General features: G+C 47.0%; 1 protein-coding gene across 10 annotated transcripts in view; it reads left to right on the forward strand.

Annotated features, from left to right (window-relative positions):
• LOC115123979 (receptor-type tyrosine-protein phosphatase mu-like) overlaps window positions 1-26,335 on the forward strand; it is a 399,895-nt gene that overhangs the window by 201,193 nt on the left and 172,367 nt on the right. For all 10 annotated transcript variants that reach the window (XM_065006960.1, XM_065006962.1, XM_065006965.1 and 7 more), the window contains exons 8-11: window positions 19,123-19,431; window positions 20,546-20,655; window positions 23,942-24,143; window positions 24,663-24,765. In XM_065006960.1, the coding sequence (XP_064863032.1) occupies window positions 19,123-19,431; window positions 20,546-20,655; window positions 23,942-24,143; window positions 24,663-24,765 (724 nt within the window). The remainder of the gene's footprint in view (window positions 1-19,122; window positions 19,432-20,545; window positions 20,656-23,941; window positions 24,144-24,662; window positions 24,766-26,335) is intronic.

The following is a 26,335-nucleotide window of genomic DNA, read 5'->3' on the forward strand; positions in this document are numbered from 1 at the left end:
TCCCAGCAGCCTCCCTACTGCCCCCACCCTCTCCCTCCCAGCATCCTCCCTACTGCCCCCCCACCCTCTCCCTCTCAGTAGCCTCCCTACTGCCCCCACCCTCTCCCTCCCAGCATCCTCCCTACTGCCCCCCCCCCCTTTCCCTCTCAGTAGCCTCCCTACTGCCCCCACCCTCTCCTCCCAGCATCCTCCCTACTGCCCCCCCCACCCTTTCCCTCCCAGCAGGCCCCTACTGCCCCCACCCTCTCCCTCCCAGCAGCCTCCCTACTGCCCCCACTCTCTCCCTCCCAGCAGCCTCCCTACTGCCCCCACCCTCTCCCTCCCAGCATCCTCCCTACTGCCCCCCCCCTCTCCCTCTCAGTAGCCTCCCTACTGCCCCCACCCTCTCCCTCCCAGTAGCCTCCCTACTGCCCCCACCCTCTCCTCCCAGCATCCTCCCTACTGCCCCCACCCTTTCCCTCTCCAGCATCCTCCCTACTGCCCCCACCCTCTCCCTCCCAGCATCCTCCCTACTGCCCCCACCCTTTCCCTCTCAGTAGCCTCCCTACTGCCCCCACCCTCTCCCTCCCAGTAGCCTCCCTACTGCCCCCACCCTCTCCCTCCCAGCAAGCCTCCCTACTGCCCCCACCCTCTCCCTCCCAGCATCCTCCCTACTGCCCCCCCCACCCTCTCCCTCTCAGTAGCCTCCCTACTGCCCCCCACCCTCTCCCTCCCAGTAGCCTCCCTACTGCCCCCACCCTCTCCCTCCCAGCATCCTCCCTACTGCCCCCCCCACCCTTTCCCTCTCAGTAGCCTCCCTACTGCCCCCACCCTCTCCCTCCCAGTAGCCTCCCAGTAGCCTCCCTACCCTGCCTCCCTACCCCCCCCCTTCCTCCCAGTAGCCTCCCTACTGCCCCCACCCTCTCCCTCCCAGTAGCCTCCCTACTGCCCCCACCCTCTCCCTCCCAGCAGCCTCCCTACTGCCCCCCACCCTCTCCCTCCCAGCAAGCCTCCCTACTGCCCCCACCCTCTCCCTCCCAGCATCCTCCCTACTGCCCCCCACCCTCTCCCTCTCAGTAGCCTCCCTACTGCCCCCCACCCTCTCCCTCCCAGTAGCCTCCCTACTGCCCCCACCCTCTCCCTCCCAGCAGCCTCCCTACTGCCCCCACCCTCTCCCTCCCAGCAGCCTCCCTACTGCCCCCCACCCTCTCCCTCCCAGCATCCTCCCTACTGCCCCCATCCTCACCCTCTCAGCAGGCCCCCTACTGCCCCCACCCTCTCCCTCTCAGCAGGCCCCCTACTGCCCCCCACCCTCTCCCTCCCAGCAAGCCTCCCTACTGCCCCCACCCTCTCCCTCCCAGCAAGCCTCCCTACTGCCCCCACCCTCTCCCTCCCAGCATCCTCCCTACTGCCCCCCACCCTCTCCCTCTCAGTAGCCTCCCTACTGCCCCCACCCTCTCCCTCCCAGTAGCCTCCCTACTGCCCCCACCCTCTCCCTCCCAGCAGCCTCCCTACTGCCCCCACCCTCTCCCTCCCAGCAGCCTCCCTACTGCCCCCACCCTCTCCCTCCCAGCAGCCTCCCTACTGCCCCCACCCTCTCCCTCCCAGCAGCCTCCCTACTGCCCCCCCCCTCTCCCTCCCAGCATCCTCCCTACTGCCCCCCACCCTCTCCCTCTCAGCAGGCCCCCTACTGCCCCCACCCTCTCCCTCTCAGCAGGCCCCCTACTGCCCCCCACCCTCTCCCTCTCAGCAGGCCCCCTACTGCCCCCCACCCTCTCCCTCTCAGCAGGCCCCCTACTGCCCCCACCCTCTCCCTCTCAGCAGGCCCCCTACTGCCCCCACCCTCTCCCTCTCAGCCGGCCCCCTACTGCCCCCACCCTCTCCCTCCAAGCAGGCCCCCTACTGCTCCCCACCCTCTCCCTCTCAGCAGCCTCCCTACTGCCCCCACCCTCTCCCTCCAAGCAGGCCCACTACTGTCCCCCACCCTCTCCCTCTCAGCAGGCCCCCTACTGCCCCACACCCTCTCCCTCTCAGCAGGCCCCCTACTTCCCCCACCCTCTCCTCTCAGCAGGCCCCCTACTGCCCCCACCCTCTCCCCCCTACTCTCAGCAGGCCCCCTACTGCCCCCCACCCTCTCCCTCTCAGCAGGCCCCTACTGCCCCCCACCCTCTCCCCTCAGCAGGCCCCCTACTGCCCCCACCCTCTCCCTCTCAGCAGGCCCCCTACTGCCCCCACCCTCTCCCTCTCAGCAGGCCCCCTACTGCCCCCCACCCTCTCCCTCTCAGCAGCCTCCCTACTGTCCCCCACCCTCTCCCTCTCAGCAAGGCCCCCTACTGCCCCCACCCTCTCCCTCTCAGCAGGCCCCCTACTGCCCCCCACCCTCTCCCTCTCAGCAGCCTCCCTACTGCCCCCACCCTCTCCCTCTCAGCAGGCCCCCTACTGCCCCCCACCCTCTCCCTCTCAGCAGGCCCCCTACTGCCCCCACCCTCTCCCTCCAAGCAGGCCCCCTACTGCCCTCCAACACACAGACAATTTCTCCACCACGTGGCACACCCATTAATCACTGGCCAGCATGAAGACACACCAAAGTGTGTGTGTGTGCGTGCGACTCCACACATTTGTGTTCAACAATAGAGCCGTAACCCTGGTGGTTGCCTGTGTGTCCTTGGCCACACCATCCATTTCCATCACCATCAGCCCATTGAGAAAGCTGGGGGTTTTCTGCCTTGGAGGATTGGTAGGAGTGAGTTCGCCCCCTGGAGTGTGTGTGTGTGTGTGTGCTGTCACCGTCATCTCTGGAGCTGCTTAGATCTTAAGACCATCAGCAAGCCCCCTACACACACACACATACACACACACACTGCTCTGCCAGTCCAGGGGTGTGACCTTTACAGGAAACATGGCCTCTTACTGATGAGAACAGATTTGAAACATGTCCTGTCTCGCTCTGCGGAGCCGTGTCAGGCGGAGAGGAGAGGGAGAGTGGTTGAGTGGAGAGGACGCTTCGCCATCCATCTATTCCTTCATCCCTCGATCAGTCTCTACATGTGGATTGTTAGTCCGTCATCATATCACGGGTCGCTGCACTTCATTTAGAAAGACAGAGAACGGCTGCTTGCTGGTGTGTGCTTTACCTTTGACTCAGACATTTATTTCACCATCTTAGCTGATGCTTTATCTTTAGTACACGGATATTGTTTGATACACAATGGTAGTTAGAGTTGTCTATTTTAATGAATGTATTTCTCTTTGACATGTTGTTAATGTGACATGTACTGACATGAATAATTAGTGGAGTTGCGTTACACTGACATGCTTTAGTGGGACGATGTAGGTAGATGTAAGAAGAGGATGTGTTCCACAACAACATGTTCATCTTGGGTGTATTCATTCTGCCGATTTATGTTGCAAAACGTTTAAGCGGAATCAAATGGAACGAAACGGGGAGGGACCTACCTGCATTTGTCCAATAGAAACTCTTGTTTTGCTCTGTTAGCTTCTTAAATTGTTTCTGTAATGAGTAGACCCCTGGTTAATTGTAAACTTCCCCTCCCTCTTCTCAGAGTCTGGAGCTTTAAAGGAGCAGCAGGTGTTGCGGCCACACTCCGACGCCCACCACCAACTGACTCGGACATCACTAAGGATGATGGACACATAGGCTATGCAGTACACACGCACACACACTCCTCTCCTCATTACAGCCACCAATTGCGGCTCTAAACCATGGGGTGTACATACAGAGTGGGGTTGGAGGTTTTAGTGGCAGATGTGCCTCTGTGTCCTCCTGCCTCCATGAATGGATGACGATTGGAGGAGAGGAGGGAGTATACAGGAAAAGCATTCAGGGAGCGGAATTTAGTTTTGATTGTCGGTTGTCAAAAAGCCGTCATTATTGGCTGCTTCCAGCAACTCTGAAGCTTTGATGAGGATGAATGCCTGGTACCATTACCCAGATGGCTGTGTTGATGTTGTTGAATCCTTCTCTCTCTACTTCCGTCTAGCTCTCTCGCTCTTTTTCAAGGGTTTTCAAAAAATAATAAACTAGTGTAGTTTCTGTGCGCTTGTGTAGTTTCTGTGCGTGTGTGTGTGTGTGTGTGCACACGTGTCGGCTCGGCGAGCTACTGTGAAGTGAACAGCGCAGTAATAGAGATGAGTGACAGCGGGATCAGGACAGAGGTACTCCCGACACCAGCATGAAACGCACTTTCAAGCAGAACACTTGTTTTATTGTTTATTATATTTGTCTCTGATTTGATTCTGAGCCCATTTTTCTGCTGAAAAGCACTCCGTACACACACCGTGTGATAGCAGCTGTTCCTCTGGTATCCTTGGGAAGAATCCGTGACGTCTCCTCATTTCCCTCTCTGCTCGCCTGAGCTGGAGTTAAGCCACCGGAATGCTCAAACGCACCCGTGAGAATGCGTGTCGTGTGTCTGTGCAGTGCTCTGACAGTGTGCCATACATCTCGTCTGTGCAGTGCTCTGACAGTGTGCCATACATCTCGGAGGGTGTGAAAAAGAAGACCGCTGTAAATCAAACCCAGTCGGTATTTTCCCCCTGTGTTGTAACAGAACAGCCATGAAGACCTCCTGAGGGGAGACAAACAGAAGTTTACTCACCAGTGGTAATAAAGTACAAGACTGAAGTTAATCCATGTGAATAGCTTTAAGTCTATCTATCGACGCAGATAGTTGTTGACATTTGACGTGTTTGGCGGTTCACATATACCAAAATCCCAAAGAATTGAGGAAGTCATTTTAGTCAAGGCTTGAAGTCTGCATTCATGGTGAATGGGCTGCCTCTCCTGCTCACTGGAATAGGCTTGCCCCTCCACCCCGACAGGGTAGGAGTGTGGCTGCCACAGACAATTTGTTCCCTCCCATCTGGGACTAATACCTTTATTCTCTTTCCCAGAGCACTTAGTGCATGGCAAGAGGCCTGCTTCTCCATATCACTGCCCACAGCATAGGGGAGCTCAGGTAGAAAGATGCACTACGCTACACCATGCTAGCCTCACCATGCTAGCCTCACCATGCTAGCCTCACCATGCTAGCCATCACCATGCTAGCCATCACCATGCTAGCCATCACCATGCTAGCATCACCATGCTAGCATCACCATGCTAGCATCACCATGCTAGCATCACCATGCTAGCATCACCATGCTAGCATCACCATGCTAGCATCACCATGCTAGCATCACCATGCTAGCATCACCATGCTAGCATCACCATGCTAGCATCACCATGCTAGCATCACCATGCTATAACTTCACTGCAGATATTTTTCTCTGGCTTACACACTTTATTCAGGCGTTGTTGTTTTTCAATGGAATAATTGTGACACGCCTCGTAGCACTTTGGCAGTGGCCATGTTTTAGCCCCATCATGGTTAATTGTTATCTACTTGTACAACAGGGGTTAGCCCGCGACTTATTAGCATAGGGCAATGACATGCTAATAATTGGAAAGCGCTATATTTAAATGTCAAGTGTCAAGCCTGGGCAGGAGAAGGGGAAAGAAAAAAAGCTGTTAATAGTTGACATCTAAATGTCAACAAAACAAACTGTGTGTGTGTGTGTGTGTGTATATATTATACTGTTAGGAGTGGGGAGTAAGGCCAAAGATCCTACCGACCCCAAAATACGATGAATATCAATTCTCTGGCAGCATCGTTGCTCGACCACTGAAACACCCAAGCTGATGCAAAATATGAATCTCTGAGGCTAATTCCCATAGCAACTGGTGTGACGGTATTGGTCGGCAAGCCCTGCCACACACACACACACACACACACACACACACACACACAGACAGACAGACAGACAGACAGACAGACAGACAGACAGACAGACAGACAGACAGACAGACAGACAGACAGACAGACAGACAGACAGACAGACAGACAGACAGACAGACAGACAGACAGACAGACAGACAGACAGACAGACAGACAGACAGACAGACAGACAGACAGACAGACAGACAGAGACACTCATCTCTTAGTTATTGGTGTCTTGTCACAATCTGTCTTGAGCCCCATTGCCAAGCCTTTACGTGGTGTCCTCCCCTCCCAGTTTGGCAGGCAAGGGGAATGCAAATGACCGTCCTCCCCTCCTCCTTTTCTCTCCCTCTTCTTCGGATCTTCCATCTCTGGGATTTATGACAGGCTTGCCATTCAAAGATATCCCTACCTGGAGGCTTAAGGCCAGGGTAATAGGCTTCATCCATCTTCTCCTTCAAAGAGAAACCTTGGCCCCTGACCTGCCATTTTGTGTGATTCTATGACTGAGGTGTATCAGAGGGCTCGTCGAGTTCTGGCTCTCTAAGCTATTTATTTGGCTATTATATCTGGTGATTGGAGAGGACGGTTAAGGCCCTTCGTGTTAACAACCTTTGTCTGCGTCCTGTGGGAAAGAGATACTGTCTTTAAATCACCCATCCTATTCACACACACACACACACCTTGCAGCCATTCTCAAACATACAAGTTAGTATATGTTTAAGAACCCCCCCCCACACACACAACATTCCTGGTTAATATCCACTGAGTGGCTTGCGCTTCAATGCTTTCCCACCACTACCACCCCTCTCCCCTCTTCTCTCTTGCTCTCGCTGTTCAGCCATGACATGTCTCCCCCCTCTTATTTTTCCTCAGGTTTCTCTGGCATATATGGTGTCAAAACGCGTATCGCTTCCCGAAGACGGCGGCTAATTCGAGTTCTCTGCCCAGCCAGCCATTAATTCCCTGTGCGTTTAGCAGTCCAGCAACTGTTTACACACCGAGCACAGCCTCAGTAGTTCTCCCCACAAATAGAGGGGAGGGAGGGCCTAGACCTGTTGTCTGAGCACCATAAGTGTATATGTCATTTGACAAGGAGGCGGTGTGAGATTTTTTTTCCTTTTAACGGGGTGCGTCTTTGAAGGAGCAGGTCTTTGATGGAGCAGTTGTTTTGTGTAAATTGCGCCAGCTATTGATGCATTTCTCTTTCTCTGAGCGAGCACAGGCTGTTTTCTTCCACTGTATCTAGAAGATTTACTGTGGCCCTGCGATGTGTTCATCACCTGTAATCCTTTTATGTCCGGCCTTGATAACACTGAACCGGACCATTCTCACTGCGATTAAAGGCGACTGGAAGAAAAGAGCCTGTAGTTCAATACACACAGACAGCGAGAGAGCGTTATCGGCAGTGGTCAGACGGTGTGTGTGCATGCTTTCATATATTGGTGTGGCTTCATGCATATTTTGAATGCAGGTGTATGTGTCTGCAGGTTTGCTTGCATGTGTGTGCGATTTTTGATCTCTGGTTTTTGGCCCTCCTTATCTCTCTCTGCATGCAGTCTGGCCACTGGGCTATTTGTTTACCCACCATCAACAGCATAGCAGCATCCGTACTACTTTCTACTGTCCCTCTGCTTCATAAGCAACACACACACACACACACACATATCCAGCAACAGATTATCTGCGTAAATAAACCGTGATTTGTCTGGTGGGAGTTTTTTTTTTCTGCAGCGTGGTTAATCGATAAGGTTGTTAAGTCTTTTGACTGTGTCTCCATTAATTACAAGGCAGTGGGAGGAAGGGGGGTGGAGAAATGGAGGGAAGGGGGGGTTGGAAGTGGGAAAATCAATGTGTTAAAAATGAATTCCAGATATCCAGCCAGACTGTTGGGTGGGTGCATTGTGTGAAAGGAAGGTGCTTGTGAAGTTTGAATGGCAAACGTCTTCTCAGGGGAAGAGGGACACTGAAGAGATGATATCGGGCAATGGGGGAGGAGGTGTAAAGGAGGGAAGGAGGTCAGTTGATTGGGTGCGCTGTCTGGCTGAGATGACACGCGTTTGTGTGGCATGTATGTGTTCATCACGACATCCTGGAGATGGCCTCTAGAGGAGAAACGCACGTCAAGACTTTGTCCCGATAAAATAATATTTGAATTTGAACATCTGCGTCCTTATAGGCCCTTTCTCTGCTGGGTTTCAATAGAAAGATACTTGCTGTGTTCAAATACTCCTACTAACCTCACTATTTGTGACTTAAATTGAGTATATAGTAACCTTATTGGTCATAGTATGGATATAGTTAGTATGCCAAAGTTCCCTTATGTCGTACTAAATTCGTCAAAATATGAAGTATTTGACAATATTTCAGTGCTTTTAGGGCCCATAATGCAATTCTTCAGAAAATGGGCGTGGCTTCACATTTTCAGATTTGAAGAAAATGGCGGAAAATATGCAGCCGAAGTCCGAGAGTGGATACAAATTCATTGCTTTAACTTCTCTGGGATATGTGGGACGATAGCATCCCACCTCTCAACAGCCAGTGAAATTGCAGGGCGCCAAATTCAAAACAACAGAAATACAATCATTTAAATTCCTCAAACATACAAGTATTTTACACCATTAAAAATCTCAGTTTACATTGGCGCGTTATGTTCAGTAGTTCCAAAACTTCCGGTGATTTTGCAGAGAGCCACATCAATTTACAGAAATACTCATAATAAACATTGCTAAAAGATACAAGTGTTATGGATGGAATTTTAGATCCACTTCTCTTTAATGCAACCACTGTGTCAGAGTTCAAAAAAACTTTACGGAAAAAGCACACCATGCAGCGCTCAGACACAAAAACAAACCATACAGATATCCGCCATGTTGTGGAGTCAACAGAAGTCAGAAATAGCATTCTAAATATTCACTTACCTTTGATTATCTTCATCAGAATGCACTCCCAGGAATCCCAGTTCCACTATACATGTTTGTTTTGTTCGATAAAGTCCATCATTTATGTCCAAATACCTCCTTTTTGTTCGCGCGTTTAGCCCAGTAATCCAAATTCATGAGGCGCGATCACTAGGTCCAGACTAAAAGTAAAAAAGAATAGAATCAAGTATAGAATTAATCTTTAGGATGTTTTTATCATAAATCTTCAATAATGTTCCAACCGGAGAATTCCTTTGTCTTCAGAAATGCAATGGAACACAGGTCGCTCTCACGTGTGTGCGCATGATCAGCTCATGCCACTCTGGCAGACCCCTTACTCAAACAGCTCTCATTCGCCACACTTCACAATAGAAGCCTCAAACAAGGTTCTAAAGACTGTTGACATCTAGTGGAAGCCTTAGGAAGTGCAATATGACCCCATAGACACTGTATATTCGATAGGCAATGACTTGAAAAACTACAAACCTCAGATTTCCCACTTCCTGGTTGGATTTTCTCTCAGATTTTTGTCTGCCATATGAGTTCTGTTATAATCACAGACATCATTCAAACAGTTATAGAAACTTCAGAGTGTTTTCCTTCCAAATCTACTAATTATATGCATATTCTAGCTTTTATGGCTGAGAGCAGGCAGTTTACTCTGGGCACCTTTTTATCCAAGCTACTCAATACTGTCCCCCAGTCCCAAAGAAGTTAGGTAATTATGACAAATGTTAATAAAATGTTGGGCAATGTAACAAAGTAATGACTTTTAAAATAAGTTACCTTACATGTTATGTTGGCTGACAATTTATTAGCTATGCTATCCTTACAAACCACATAGCATATCATTACAGCAGTATGTACCGGTATGTCAGCTCGCTAACGCTTAACTTAGTTGGCTACTAATGAATCAAACTTGCCAGTATATTAACTATATGCTATCTAACTACCCAACATATATTGACTAATTATTCCCTTCATTCTTAGCTTAGCTAAGTGGTATAGTCGTTGTGTGTTCTCAATGGACATTTGAGTGCATTCATAAACTCGCTCTGGCTATCCAACGTTAGCTTGGGAGCTTGACTGCGGTTGTAAGGTCAGAATGCTCGAATCACCTCAGCCCGAGTGTCCAGTGTGTGCACCGAAAGCGAAACACTCCAAATTTACAAACGGACAATCTGACAACCCTCTGAATTGACGAAGCTCTCAGCGCACTCTGAGCACTCTGGCAATCCAGATTGAATTTAAGAATATACCCAAAGTTGTAAAATGTCTAGCTAGTAATTTGTGTTGCTAGCAAGAGGTTGCATAGCAACAGCATCAACTTCCGGTAGACAGGCGAGGAGCTAGTACGCTCAACTGAAAGGATACAATTTGATTACAGCATACTAAAAATTAACTAATAGTATAGTATACAGTATGTTAGTATGGGTATTCAAACGCAGCTTCTGTCTCTCTCTGTGTTCACTGTCTGTCTTGGGTCTATCGTTCTCTCTTTCTTCTCCTGGTTAGGGGTCATCCTATAGGTCAACATGTGTTCTTGTTTTCCCGCCGTCTGTTCGATGCTCTGGGAATTGTGAAGGGGCTAAGTTATTGCTGTGGTCTGGACATAAGTGTAGTGTACACAGCTCTCGTTGACTAGTATTGCATTCCCAGGTATCTGGTCTGCTGGAGTTATTTATTTATGTTAGGGGGTAAGAAGCCTTGCCCTCTTTTTCTCCCTCTCAACTATCTGTCCATCTCCCACTCCGTTTTGTCAATCCGTCTCTTTCTTAGCTATTTCTCTATCTCTGAGTTTATCGCTTTCTCTTATTCTTTCTATCTACTCTGTCTGCTCTTCTTTTTCTTGGCTCTTTCTTCTCACTCTTTCTCCCTCCTTTCTCCCCCCCCCCCCATTGCTTGGTCTCTCTCTCTCTCACTCACACTTTCTCCTTGCGCTCTCTCCCTCTATTTGAGTAAGATTCATCTTTACGGTTATGGATATGGCATGAACTGTACATTATTATGTTTGCTTCTGAAAATGCCATAGCCCTCCTGATCTCCTGTGAAGATATTCTCCCTCCCTCCACCCCTCAGTCACTCAATTACAGCTCTTCTCCTTTTATTCTCCTCTGCCACTCATTCACAGCCTGTCACATCATCTCGTGGGCCGTGGAGACAGAATGCTTTTATCCTGTTCTGTTTTCTGATTGATCCTACTGTTGTTCCTCTGTCACCACCACTGTTAGTCTTTATCTTATTCATTTATTATGCGAAATGGAACAAGACGTCCTTTTGAAATTAAACATACCCAATTTTATTTTTGCTCTCACGCTTTTCAAGGGTATTTTACCAAAGTGCTCCAAGTATGCTTTCAAGTATTCAACATTGTGCTTTCTATGCGCAATCAAAACAGAAAGAAAACAGTAAGCACTCGTCTGCAGCGAGATCCAATTTCCATTGTACTCTTCCCTCCTCCGACTGACGGTTTAATGTTTCGCAGCATCAGTGGAGACTCAGAGCTAGAAAATGGTATATCATACACCACAGTTGAGGAACAATAGGAAAGTAATTCTGCTTTGAAAGTTTATATACTTGTAACTTCACGTTTGAGAAAATGGCCCTTGAATGTTTTGGTGCCAACTGAAGAGCCCTTTGTCTACACCCATTCAGCATCGTTCACACCCTCTTAAGCTTTAGCCCCACCCATCTCTTTAAAGATTTAAAGAGTAAAGGCTGGCTTATACTACGGGTGTGTTCGTAAATGTGCAGTTAGCTAACCAACCAGGTTCAATGTTAGCTAGCTGACATTAGGCAATAACTAGCAAATGGCTCTGAGATATCAATAATATTACTACACACATCATACAGGTAATGTTAGCTAGCTAGCTAACAGTACACTTTAACTTGAAATTCAAACGACTTTGACAAAATTAAAAACGTGTAACATCTGAAAATGTAGCTAGCTAGACTCTCTTACCCATATCCATGGATGGACGCTTCTCCCTCTGTCACGGAGGCCATGGTTACCCTTAGTTTGAAGATGTAATCCGGAGATGGGTGTTTTAAACAGCAGCTTTCTGTGTGTTTTTTGACTAAGTCTTCATATTTGCAATCAAACGCCAGAATTCTCTGTCTCCTTAGCTATCATACTCTAATTCCACTAGCTTGTTCTCTCTCTCTCTGAGAGAGAGACTTAGCCTTTGTGGTAAATCTTTTCCCACCCTCTTGTCTTTACATTCCTGGGTTGGGATGGCTCTGGGTGGGAGGCCAGCCATAGTCCTCTTTATCCTTCTAGCGCGGGGATCTCACATTCCTCTTCCAGTATATCACCGTCACACGTTTCTACAACACAGCACCCTGTGTTTAAGAAAACTAATAGAGGTTCTCTGCTAGTTTATGTCTGTATTCTGGAAAATAATCCACTGATCCTCCTTTTACCCTCCTTTTTGTTTAGGTGAATTGGCACACCTAAATGGCACCCTAGTCATAGACTGTTCTCTCTGCTACCGCACGGCAAGCAGTGACGGAGCGCCAAGTCTAGGTTCAAAAGGCTTCTTAACAGCTTCTACCCCCAAGCCATAAGACTCCTGAACAGTTTATCAAAGGCCTACCCAGACCCCTCTTTCACGCTGCTGCTACTCTCTGTTTATAATCTATGCATAGTCACTTTAACTCTACCTACATGTACATCTTACCTCGACTAACCGGTGCGCCTGCACATTGACTCTGTACCGGTACCCCCTGTATATAACCTCGCTTGTTATTTTACTACTGCTGTTAAATTATTTGTTATTTTTATTTTGTGTTAAGCTAAAAAATAGTTAAGCAGTTTGCATCCCGCCCCAATAGATCCACGAATGACACAATCACCATTGTACTGCACACTGCCCTGTCCCATCTGGACAAGAGGAATACCTTTGCTGTTCCTTGACTAGAGCTCAGCCTTCGAGACCATAGTACTCTCTAAGCTCTGGGCCCTGGGTCTGAACCCTGCCCTGTGCAACTTTGTCCTGGACTTCCTGACGGGCCTCCACCAGGTGGTGAAGCTAGGCAACATCTCCACTTCTCTGATCCTCAACACAATGGTGCGTGCTCAGGCCCCCTCCTGTACTCCGTTCACTGATGTTCACCCATGCACGTGTCCAACTCAATCATCAACTTTTACAGACAACACAATGGTGGTAGGCCTGACTACAAACAACGACGAGACGCTGGCAGAGGTGAGGGTCAACAAAACACAGGAGCTGATCGTGGACTTCAGGCGACCGCAGAGGGAGCACAGCCCCATTCACATCGACAGGGCTGCAGTGGAGAAGGTAAAAAGCTTCAAATTCCTCAGCCTACACATCACTGACATTTTGAAATTGTCAGTCTACACAAACAGTGTGGTGACGAAGGTGCAGCAGCGCCTCTTCAACCTGAAGAAATTTGGCTTTGCCCCGAAGACCCCTCACAAACGTCTACAGATGCACCATTGAGAACATCCTGTGGGGCTGTATCACCGCCTGGTACAGCAACTACATCGCCCGCAACCGCAAGGCTCTCCAGAGGGTGGCGCAGTCTGCCCATCGCATCACCGGGAGCACACTGCCTGCCCTCCCGCACATCTACAGCCCCCGGTGTCACAGGAAGGCCAGGAAGATCATCAAGGAACTCAGCCACCTGAGCCACGGCCTGTTCGCCCTGCTACCATCTAGAAGGCAAGGTGCATCAAAGCTGGGACCGAGAGGCTGATAGAAACTGTTTATCTCAAGGCCATCAGACTGTTAAATAGTCACCACAAGTCCGCCTCCGCCCAGTACTCTGCCCTGAACTTTAGTCACTAGCCGGCTGCCACCCAGTACTCAACCCTGCACCTTAGAGACTGCTGCCCTATGTACATAGTCATGGAACACTGGTCATTTTAATGTTTGCATACTGTTTTACACACTTAATATGTATTTACTGTATTCTAGTCAAGGCCTAGCCTATAACTATTGCTGTACTTATACTATTCTATCCTACATATTCTACAGATATACTACATATTCTATCCATATACTGTCCATAATGTCTATTTTTTATTTAATCTTTATTTAACCAGGTAGGCAAGTTGAGAACAAGTTCTCATTTACAATTGCGACCTGGCCAAGATAAAGCAAAGCAGTTCGACACATACAACAACAGAGTTACACATAAAAACAAACATACAGTCAATAATACAATAGAAAAATAAGTATATGTACAATGTGAGCAAATGAGGTGAGATAAGGGAGGTAAAGGCAAAAAAAGGCCATGGTGGGGAATTAAATACAATATAGCAAGTAAAACACTGGAATGGTAGATTTGCATTGGAAGAATGTGCAAAGTAGAAATAGAAATAATGGGGTGCAAAGGAGCAAAATAAATAAATACAGTAGGGGGAGAGGTAGTTGTTTGGGCTAAATTATAGATGGGCGATGTACAGGTGCAGTGATCTGTGAGCTGCTCTGACAGCTGGTGCTGAAAGCTAGTGAGGGAGTGTTTCCAGTTTCAGAGATTTTTGTAGTTCGTTCCAGTCATTGGCAGCAGAGAACTGGAAGGAGAGGCGGCCAAAGGAGGAATTTGTTTTGGGGGTGACCAGAGAGATATACCTGCTGGAGTGCGTGCTACAGGTGGGTGCTGCTATGGTGACCAGTGAGCTGAGATAAGGGGGGACTTTACCTAGCAGGGTCTTGTAGATGACCTGGAGCCAGTGGGTTTGGCGACGAGTATGAAGCGAGGGCCAGCCAACGAGAGCGTACAGGTTGCAGTGGTGGGTAGTATATGGGGCTTTGGTGACAAAACAGATGGCACTGTGATAGACTGCATCCAATTTATTGAGTAGGGTATTGGAGGCTATTTTGTAGATGTCATCGCCAAAGTCGAGGATCGGTAGGATGGTCAGTTTTACGAGGGTATGTTTGGCAGCCTGAGTGAAGGAGGCTTTGTTGCAAAATTTAACTTTGGATTGGAGATGTTTAATGTGAGTCTGGAAGGAGAGTTTAGTCTAACCAGACACCTAGGTATTTGTAGTTGTCCACATATTCTAAGTCAGAACCGTCCCAAGTAGTGATGCTGGGTGGGCGGGCAGGTGCAGGCAGGGATCGGTTGAAAGAATGCATTTAATTTTACTTGTATTTAAGAGCAGTTGGAGGCCACGGAAGGAGAGCTGTATGGCATTGAAGCTCGTCTGGAGGGTTGTTAACACAGTGTCCAAAGAAGGGCCAGAAGTATACAGAATGGTGTCGTCTGCGTAGAGGTGGATCAGAGACTCACCAGCAGCAAGAGCGACATCATTGATGTATACAGAGAAGAGAGTCAGTCCAAGAATTGAACCCTGTGGCACCCCCATAGAGACTGCCAGAGGCCCGGACAACAGGCCCTCCGATTTGACACACTGAACTCTATCAGAGAAGTATTTGGTGAACCAGGCGAGGCAATCATTTGAGAAATCAAGGCTATCAGGTCGGCCGATGAGGATGTGGTGATTGACAGAGTCGAAAGCCTTGGCCAGGTCGATGAATACGGCTGCACAGTAATGTCTCTTATCGATGGTGGTTATACATCCCATCATATACATACATGTATATTCCGTACTAATATTCAAACATTTCTTAATTCCATTAGTATAGTTATAGTAGTCACATGTATGGTTAGATGTTACTGAACTGTTGGAGCTAGGAATATAAGCATTTCACTACAACCGCAATAACTTCTGCTAAGTATGTGTATGCAACCAATACAGTTTAATTTCATACTGTAAAAGTGAGTCTAAGCATTTAGATATCCTTTAATCCATCTATTTTGTCTGATTTATCTATGTGATGCTTGTACAGTAGTTGGCTGCACTGTTGGATTCAGCTAGATTTACAAGTTGATGACTTCTGGAGACATTTCTGGAAGTGCGGAAATGTTCTGATTTTGAGTGATTTTAATGTCATAAATGTAAGGAGTGCGAGTGACTGGCGTGTCAGAATCTGATTTCTGACTGTTAAACGCCTTCACAAGAGCTTTATTACGAGACTAATTAAAATGTGCTCTGTGCCCCCCCTTGTTGTAATTTCGACTCCCTCGTGGTCAGAATAGAAATATAGATAAACAAAATGGGTTCTATACTTACATACATGGATATTGCTATAAACCTGTCCATGAGCTGCATGTTTTCTCAAGATGTCCTCTCAACATCAGCATCAGCAGGAAGTGGAAATGTTAAAACACTGGGCATCCTTTTGTGTCATTGTTGCTCTGGCATTAAACCTCCCAGGTTTTTATCTCTGACCTAACCTTTGTCACAGATTATGTGAACATGGAGAGGATTAGAAAAGTGCAGTCAAATGGGTTTGCCCCCCTTCATTTTTCCATCTTGCTTGAATTGGAGCTTGGTCTCCTCAGTTTATCCAGGCTAACCAAATTGCCTATCTTGTTGCTCCCCTCGTGGAAAAGCAGCATAGCCAATGTAATTCTAACTAGTGTGAGAGTGCTAAATTGATGCAGGGTTGGAAGTTGATCCTATTACAGTGCTGTTTGTCTGCCCCTTCCTCACGTGGGAGAAAGTAGAGCAGGAGCCATGGCTGTCTTAATAGACCTGATGGGCAGAAAGCCTGGGGTGGCTGTCTGGACAGAAGGGGTACCACAAGGATCAGTGTTGAGACTGTTGGTCAATGTCTTCAACAGATGATCAGTTCTATATAATTCTCAAACGTATATATTAGTAGTAGAAAGGAAACACAGACTCTTTTGTTTAAGTTTTAAAATGTTCCTTTAAGTAATACAATTGTAGGCAGAAGGTGGTACAGAGTAGAGGTCGACCGATTGATTTTTCAACGCCGATACCGATTAATCGGCCGATTAAAAAAAAAATATATATATATATATAGATTTATTTTTTATTTGTAATAATGACAATTACAACAATACTGAGTGAACACTTATTTTAACTTATTTAACTTATTTTAACTTTAATACATCAATCAAATCAATTTAGCCTCAAATAAATAATGAAACATGTTCAATTTGGTTTAACTAATGCAAAAAAAAGTGTTGGAGAAGAAAGTAAAAGTGCAATATGTGCCATGTAAGAAAGCTAAGGTTTAAAACCATTACTCAGAACATGAGAACATATGAAAGCTGGTGGTTGCTTTTAACATGAGTCTTCAATATTCCCAGGTAAGAAGTTTTAGGTTGTAGTTATTATTATAAGAACTTTAGTATTGCCAGTGTAACCGTATAGCTTCCGTCCCTCTCCTCGCTCCTACCTGGGCTCGAACCAGGAACATAACGACAACAGCCACCCTCGAAGCAGCGTTACCCATGCAGAGCAAGGGGAACAACAACTCCAATGTCTCAGAGCGAGTGATGTTTGAAACGCTATTAGCGCGCACCCCGCTAACTAGCTAGCCATTTCACATCGGTTACAGCAGCCTAATCTCGGGAGTTGATAGGCTTGAAGTCATAAATAGCTGCTGGCAAACACTCACAAGTGCTGTTTGAATGAATGCTTACGAGCCAGCTGCTGCCTACCATCGCTCAGTTAGACTGCACTATCAAATCATAGACTTAGTTATAACATGATAACACACAGAAATACGAGCCTTAGGTCATTAATATGGTCGAATCCGGAAACTGTCATCTCGAAAACAAGATTTTTATTCTTTCAGTGAAATACGGAACCATTCCGTATTTCATCTAACGGGTGGCATCCATAACTCTAAATAATTCCTGTTACATTGCACAACCTTCAATGTTATGTCATAATTACGTACAATTTTGGCAAATTAGGCGGCCCAAACTGTTGCATATACACTGACTCTGCGTGCAATGAATGCAAGAGGAGTGACACAATTTCACCTGGTTAATATTGCCTGCTAACTTGGATTTATTTGAGCTAAATATGCAGGTTTAAAAATATATACTTCTGTGTATTGATTTTAAGAAAGGCATTGATGTTTATGGTTAGGTACACATTGGAGCAATGATACGCACCGCATCAATTATATGCAACGCAGGACACGCTAGATAAACTAGTAATATCAACAACCATGTGTAGTTAACTAGTGATTATGACTGATTGATTGATTGTTTTTATAAGATAAGTTTAATGCTAGCTAGCAACTTACCTTGGCTTACTGCATTCGCGTAACAGGCAGACTCCTCGTGGAGTGCAATGTAATCAGGTGGTAGGAGCGTTGGACTAGTTAACTGTAAGGTTGCAAGATTGAATCCCCCGAGCTGACAAGGTAAAAATCTGTCGTCCTGCCCCTGAACGAAGCAGTTAACCCACCGGTCCTAGGCCGTCATTGAAAATAAGAATGTGTTCTTAACTGACTTGCGTAGTTAAATAAAGATTAAATAAAGGTGTAAAAAATATATTTAAAAAAACAGCCAAATCGGTGTCCAAAAATACCGATTTCCGATTGTTATGAAAACTTGAAATCGGCCCTAATTAATCGGTCCACCTCTAGTACAGAGTACAGTATATGATGGCTCTCCCCAGGTTCTGCAAAGACAGGTTCTGCAAAGACATCCTGTAACTCATATAGCCTCCCCAGTCCCCCTTGCCTGACTTTCCCTGGCAACATTTTAATAAATCTAACCTCCACCTGACAGCAGCAACCATATTGTCAGCAATTAAAAGCTCAGAAGTGGGTTTGACCAAAAATGTAATCACAATTATAGGGTCATAACAAGGTGAACGAGTCTAAGCATCTTCTGACAGGTGGCTGTTTTCATCAGGCCTGCGCAAGCCTTGTGTTCTCAGACAGCCACGGTGGGGCCCAGACAGGAGGAGTATGAGTGTAGGCGGTTTCTGCCTTCTGATAGTGTCTGAAGGGCACAACCCTCAAAACAGGTGTTAACACACACACAGAGGTCTCCTAAGAGGAGACCTTAGTTTATCATAACACAATTTATTAACCCTTATAAAATGTATGAGGCCTTGGTTTAACACTTTCAAGACCATTACCATTCCCTGTCAGAGTGGGGGTACCACAAGGATCAGTATTGGGACCATTACCATTACCTGTCAGAGTGGGGGTACCACAAAGATCAGTATTGGGACCATTACCATTACCTGTAAGAGTGGGGGTACCACAAAGATCAGCTTTGGGATCATTACTATTCCCAGTCAGTGAGGGTATCTCAAGGATCAGCCCTAGGCCCATTACTGTTCCAAGTCAGACCCAGGAGGCAAAGTGATTTACACAGAGCCACAGCAGGGGAAAAATATGGGTAGGTAGGGGGATTGGGATGTTGCAACTGTTTGAAGGACTCTGGATTTAGTGCTTGCCAACATTCTTTGCCTATTGATATCAAAAAGCTATATTGAAGAGGAAGGAAAAACATATTTTTGGAAAATCTTGGAATATATGAAATGATATCAATGCTTTTATACATTAGTGTTAATGTTATCTTTATGATAGACACATTTTCTCCCCCCTCACTTGTCCCCTTCGCTACAGACCCCATGCATGGCCCCCAAAGACTGGAGGTGGTGGACATCAAGTCCAAGCAGATCACAGTGCGCTGGGAGCCCTTCGGCTACAACGTGACCCGTTGCCACAGTTACAATCTGACTGTCGAGTACCGCTACCAGGCAGACGACAAGGAGGAGACCCGCGAGGAGGTGTGCTACGACACCTTGAGCCTGGCGCCGCAGCACACCATCCGGAACCTGTCACCCTACACCAACGTCAGCGTCAAACTGGTGCTGAGGAACCCCGAAGGCATCAAGGAGAGCATGGACGTGGACGTGCTGACCGACGAAGATGGTAAGTGGGCGAGGTTCTGTTCTAGAATAGCATATTAATTGGATAGTAGTGAAATAACCGATGGGCTGGACAATTCTCATCTCATCACGCATCTTGGAAATCAATCAAACCGCCGTCATTAACCCAATGGAAAAATCAAATGATTTATTATTTAAATAGTGAAAGTGTTTTGGCTATGGAGAGAAACAAGAAAGTGCCGTTTCGGGCCATGTAGTGGAAAGTAATGCGGTCACTGGAGATGAGTGTGTGTGATAGTGGGTCTGGCAGGTGTGATTTCATTGTTTTGTATGATGTTGTCGTTTGCATGTGTATGTTTTGTATTGTTTATAAAATATTAAATGTAATAGATATTTTTCAAATGAAATAGAATTGACCCCAACTCTGCCAAAACGTCCAACATTCAGCTTTTCAAGGCCATCATTGGGGCCTAACAGAGAACATGAGGGCACGTGTTTCAATATGTGTCAGATACGGGAGGTATTTGAAAGCACTTTACGTCGCCCTCCTTTGATACATACACCTACTTCTGCGTGTTTCCTTTTAATTGGTTTCTTCAAAGGCTGTTTGTAAATTACAATCTCACGCCGCTATTCAAAGTGATGTTAAACGTTCAAAGGATCTCGATTGAATTTATCTTCCTGATAACAAGTAGAACTTTTCCACATAGGTATAGTATGTGATTTAAGTTGAACAGCTTTTTATTTATTTATTTGCTAGAAACATGAAACCTTTGACCCTCTTATGGGTAAGAAAATGGAACGGCGTGCTTTCCTTTTATTGAACTGTTTTGCCAGCGAGTTGTACATGTAGCGGGTCTTGACCCTAATGCTAGTTGGTTTTCCTTCCGATGTAATTTACAATGTGAGCACCCAGCACTGTGTACCTCCCAGCCACACTGTAAACCATGATGTTTTCTCATAACTTTTAGGTCATTGAAGAAGTTGAAAGAGACAATGGCAAAACATCCAGTTTGACTAAATGTATCGTACTGTTTCAGGACCTCACTGGGGTCAGGGAGAACGAATAGAACTGCACGACCATGACCCCTCCCGCCCCCAACCATTTATGATAAAGTCACTCTATTTCATTTCCCCCTATTCCCTGTCCACCTAAGTGCCTGGTGCTGTGCCACTCCAGTCCATCCAGGGGAGCACCTACGAGGAGAAGATCGCCCTGCGATGGAGCGAGCCTGTCCAGACCTACGGGATCATTAAGCAGTATGAGGTAAGATCATCTGGGGAAACTGCTAAGCCCAGCCGCCCATCTGGGCCCACCCTTTCTGTCTTTCTTCCTCTCCCTTTTTCTCTCTCTCCCTCTTCCCTCCAACACACATCGAACTGATCTGTCAGGAGCCGGGCGGCTTCCATTATCGAATAAACCCAACCTAATAACCTTAAGGTCTGTTAACACAATCTATTACCCACTGAACCCCCTCCAACAGCATGTCCCGCCATGCCCCGCCCCGCCCCAGCCCTGCCCAACCCCAGCCTTGCCCCACGCCAGCCTTGCCCCACCCCAGCCATGCCCCGCCCCAGCCCTGCCCCGCCCCAGCCTTGCCCCACCCCAGCCTTGCCCCGCCCCACCCCAGCCTTGCCCAACCCCAGTCTTGCCCCACCCCAGCCTTGCCCCATCCCAGCCTTGCCCCATCCCAGCCTTGCCCAACCCCAGCCTTGCCCCATCCCAGCCTTGCCCCACCCCACCCCAGCCATGCCTAACCCAACCCATCCCTCCCCACCCCAGCCTTGCGCCACCCCAGCCTTGCCCAACCCCAGCCTTGCCCCATCCCAGCCTTGCCCCATCCCAGCCTTGCCCAACCCCAGCCTTGCCCCATCCCAGCCTTGCCCCACCCCAGCCATGCCTAACCCAACCCATCCCTCCCCACCCCAGCCTTGCGCCACCCCAGCCTTGCCCCACCCCAGCCTAACCCAACCCCAACCCCAGCCTAACCCAACCCATCCCTCCCCAGCCTTGCCCCACCCCACCCCAGCCATGCCCCACGCCAGCCATGCCTAACCCAACCCAACCCTCCCCACCCCAGCACTCCAGTTGCTCCGTTCCAGCTATTATTATGAGCCGTCCTATCCTCAGCAGCCTCCACTGATTTGTACTGATTGATTTACACTGTTGAAATAAAACTATAGAGTTGGTCGTCAAGCTTCTGGCATAGTAATGGAATAGAAACTGGAGGCACACAGTACTTGAGTATTGTTGTCATAGGAGCATGGGGCATACCTTCGAGTTAGACTGTGGACCATGCTGCACTTAATCTGTCTAACATCATCCACTATTTATATAGAAGATTGCAGTCTTAAAATACCCCTCATCAACAACACTGCGATGTCAAGACGGAAACATATGGCCCTCTCCAACGTTTACACAACCTACCTGAAAAGATCATATAGCTGTGTGGTTTCCTGTTATCCACATTTGTACATAAAACAGTTGTTGGAAAGCACTGTACATGAAACAGCACTGTACATAAAACAGTTGTTGGAAAGCACTGTACATGAAACAGCACTGTACATGAAACAATTGTTGGAAAGCACTGTACATGAAACAGCACTGTACATGAAACAATTGTTGGAAAGCACTGTACATAAAACAGCACTGTACATGAAACAATTGTTGGAAAGCACTGTACATGAAACAGCACTGTACATGACACAATTGGTGGAAAGCACTGTACATAAAACAGCACTGTACATGAAACAATTGGTGGAAAGCACTGTACATAAAACAATTGGTGGAAAGCACTGTACATAAAACAGCACTGTACATAAAACAATTGGTGGAAAGCACTGTACATAAAACAGCACTGTACATAAAACAATTGGTGGAAAGCACTGTACATGAAACAATTGGTGGAAAGCACTGTACATGAAACAGCACTGTACATGAAACAATTGGTGGAAAGCACTGTACATTAAACAGCACTGTACATAAAACAGCACTGTACATAAAACAATTGGTGGAAAGCACTGTACATGAAACAGCACTGTACATGAAACAATTGGTGGAAAGCACTGTACATTAAACAGCACTGTACATGAAACAATTGGTGGAAAGCACTGTACATGAAACAGCACTGTACATAAAACAATTGGTGGAAAGCACTGTACATAAAACAGCACTGTACATGTTTATAGGCTACTCTAGTTCAACGTGTTTCTCCTATCGCAGCATTTGCCTTGCGTTTGACGTGTCCTTCAGCTCCCCACACAATAAGACGAAAATAGGGTTTTATTGCGTTAAGAAGAGCCATTGTGCTAGACCTGAATTTGTGCAAATATTCTCCAATTAAGCTGTCAGATATGCTCGTAATTAAATTATATTCTGTCATCTTGAGCTGACTCTGGGCTGCGATCCGGTTGAAAGAATGGACAAATCAAAAGTTAATTTTTGCACTGCCTCATTAGACTCTGATGGACTCAACCCCATTATTACTGTCATTCGCTGGCATTCAGCTCGTCTCATGTGCTCTTCAGCCTTTTGACTCCATCTCTCTCTCTCTCTCTCTCCAAAACAGCTTTTTGTTCAGAGTTGAGATCTTTATTGTGATTTCTCTTGGTTGGGGAAACGCAGTGCTGGTTCATTGTTTGAATATGCACAGCCTGAATTCAGAGCCGTCCAACCACAGCTGACCCCTAACCCTAATGCAAGCCCCTACTCTCCACACACAAAACACCCCCCACCCCCACAAAAACTACTTTGACAGCCGTGTGTGTGTGTGTGTGTGTGTGTGTGTGTGTGTGTGTGTGTGTGTGTGTGTGTGTGTGTGTGTGTGTGTGTGTGTGTGTGTGTGTGTGTGTGTGTGTGTGTGTGTGTGTGTGTGTGTGTGTGCGATATGTGAAAAGCGATCAACGCTAACTTGAATAGCCTTTTGAAAGGCTCCAGATGCATTCCTCCCTCCCTCCTGATATAGACTAATGGCCCAGCAGAGCCCTGAAGCAGCAACATTTCACACCTGATGGATACAAATGGTCGCCACCGTACTGCAACACTCCCCATTGTGCCCCTTAATTGGGAATCAGAACAGAATAATAAAGGAGGCTTTCCATTAGGAGAGACCAAATGATTTATTTAAATTAAGCTTTTCAAGAGCGAGAGAGCTGATAAAGTTATATGAAGGAGAGGAGGAGGAGGAGGAGGGTACACGCGACGCTCCACTGCTCTCCCTTTCAGAAAGAAATCCCTAGGCCTCCATTCTCCTACTCTAGAGGAAGCGGGGGGCGATTTGAATAAAACAACAGACTTGAATGCTGTTTCTATGGAAAGTTCAGGCCTAGTTTGCCGATCAGATACCAGGCTCTGCATACTACTCTAACTTTGTGCTGCAACCCTTTCAGAATAATATTTTGTGTATTACAGCTATGATATTCTGGCTAATGGTACACCATAATCCTTACTATACACCCAAACTAACCATAGCAAGCCTGAACCTACATTTGAAACTTTTGATATAAGCTTCTCCTCTCCAGCCATCTAATCTAGGTTGTGTGTCCATCCTCAGATCTCCTACAAGGCCCTCAGCTCCTTCGACACGGAGTTTGACCTGACCAACCAGAGCGGTAGGGTGTTCAAGTTCAGCAATGAGACATTCCACATGTTTGTGGGTCTCTATCCCGGTTCCACCTACTCATTCACCATCCGGGCCAGCACCGTCAAGGGCTTTGGAACCCCCATCATCACCCAGTTCACCACCAAGATCTCAGGTGAGGAGAAACAATGCTCAGGATCAACATACAATCTGTACTGTAGTGCCCAAAATCCTCCAGGACATCCTCAGTAATACAGCAATGTTTGTGTTCCTGGTGTCTGTGTTTATCTACATTTGTGTATACTTGTCGATCTCTGTCTATGTTTGTGTGAACTGTGTACTCGCCGTTATGTGTCGTCTGTCGGTCTGTGTGTCGTCTGTCTGTCTCTGTCGGGCTGTCTGTCTCTGTCGGGCTGTCTGTCTCTGTCGGGCTGTGTCATGTCGGTCTGGCTGTCGGTCTCTGTCTTTCGGTCTCTGTCGGTCGGTCAGTTTCGAGTCACCCCATAGAGATAGAGGACTTTTTGTTGTTGTATCTGTGACTTCATGGGCAGCGCCATTGAGATTACAACCCAGTTGACTACTTTGACTATTATGAAATGGCGGAATCACAGTGGAAGCCTCTCATGCTAAAATGGGTTAGATCTATCTCTGAGTCACACTCTCCTGTTCCCCCCCCCCCCCCTCTCTCCCACAGCTCCGTTGATGCCAGGCTATGACCAGGAGACTCCCCTGAACCAGACAGACAGCACGGTCACCGTCCTGCTGAAGCCTGCACAGAGCCGAGGAGCCCCTGTCAGGTAGGCCCATTCATACGTACATGCACACACACACAGACGCACACACCAATTTAACACCCTGCCCTCACTCCCGACCCCATTTTCCTCTCCTCTCGTTCCCACAATGCTGTTCACCCCACAAATTCCCTTCGCTGCCAACCGCTTCGGCCTCCCTCTGACCTAATTGATTGTAATTGCCTTGCCAAGAGAGTGTTTTTATCCACACTTGTGTTTTTATAGGGTTTTTTACAATGCATCACGTCTTCATGTGGGCATTTGATCTGAGCAGCACTATATCTTTTGAAGATAAGAACAAAGCTTTTTCTCAGACTCCAAAGACGAGCCCTCTCCCCCCCCCCCCTCCTTCCACTTTTATGTTGCCAGGTACATCTGGAAGCACAGATTGTCGTCAAGGGTGTCTCTCCTTTGATTTGCACACCACTGTAGATAAACAGGACAGATGAGAAATATGCAATATGCTCGGGAGCACAAATGGCGATTCGAGCCATTTAAAAAAATTCTCCTTGGAACGGATGGTAGAGAGAGAAATGAATAACAGCAATGGCAGGTTCCCACACCCCGGCTATGTTAGCCTTCCCTCATTTGCTGCTGCCGCTAGTGCTGCCGACGAGCTCTCCATGAAACCTACGGCTGTAAATTGTCTGGCACTAAATGTGTGTAAGAGAGAGAGAGAGACACACGTACGTGCGTGTCTGTGCACTGCAGACTGCAGATATTCTGGCAGCTGGGTCTGAAGTTGTCCCACAAACATAGACAGGATATCCTGCTTCAGTCATGACTGTGTTGTCAGAGCTCTTTTTTGTTGTTGTCCTTAGTCATGAAGTCCTTGTACTGCATTAAGGTCACAGGTTATCACAAGGCATGCATTGTTTTTTAATAATTCTCACACACACACAGGGACCAAACGCCCGCAAGATATCCACGAAAGGTTGGACACTGGAATTCACTTGCCGTCAAACATGATCCTTAACTTCAGTATCCTTTAATTTGACCATAGTGTGACATAACACCCCCCCCCCCCCCCCACACACAATTTTTATTTATTTTTATCACTGGTAAGATTAACACCAAAAATACAAGACTGTCAGCCCTCATCCAATCCCACGCAGGTACACCTTTTTTTCTCCCCGGATGACTGTCATTCTGTCACATTGGCTCGTCATTGTCATCTTAATTACAGTTAACTTAATAACATCACAGGATTCGCTAATTAGCGCATTTAGGCAATTGTTTGTTGACTGGTCAGGAGTCGCTAACAGATAAAAGAGAGGATTTGGCGACTAAAATGTCCTCTGGTTTGTATAACTTCCTCTAATCTTAGCACAATGGCTCAACAGGAAATTAAGTAAAAATCAGTCTGTACATTGGCGCGATATGATTAATTGGGGATTAATTGTCATTATGACAATTATGATATTCTGTTACTGTATATTGAAGAGCATGATCAACTGTCAATCAAGTGATATTTAGTTCTGCTGCCATAATTCTTATTAATAATTCCCCATTTCTATCCTCCATCATACTTAAAAATGTCCTAGGCATTGGTCACAGCACTCTCCCTGACATGAAG

The sequence above is a fragment of the Oncorhynchus nerka genome, linkage group LG22 (genome assembly GCF_034236695.1).
Source record: "Oncorhynchus nerka isolate Pitt River linkage group LG22, Oner_Uvic_2.0, whole genome shotgun sequence".
In the NCBI taxonomy this organism is placed as follows: domain Eukaryota; kingdom Metazoa; phylum Chordata; class Actinopteri; order Salmoniformes; family Salmonidae; genus Oncorhynchus; species Oncorhynchus nerka.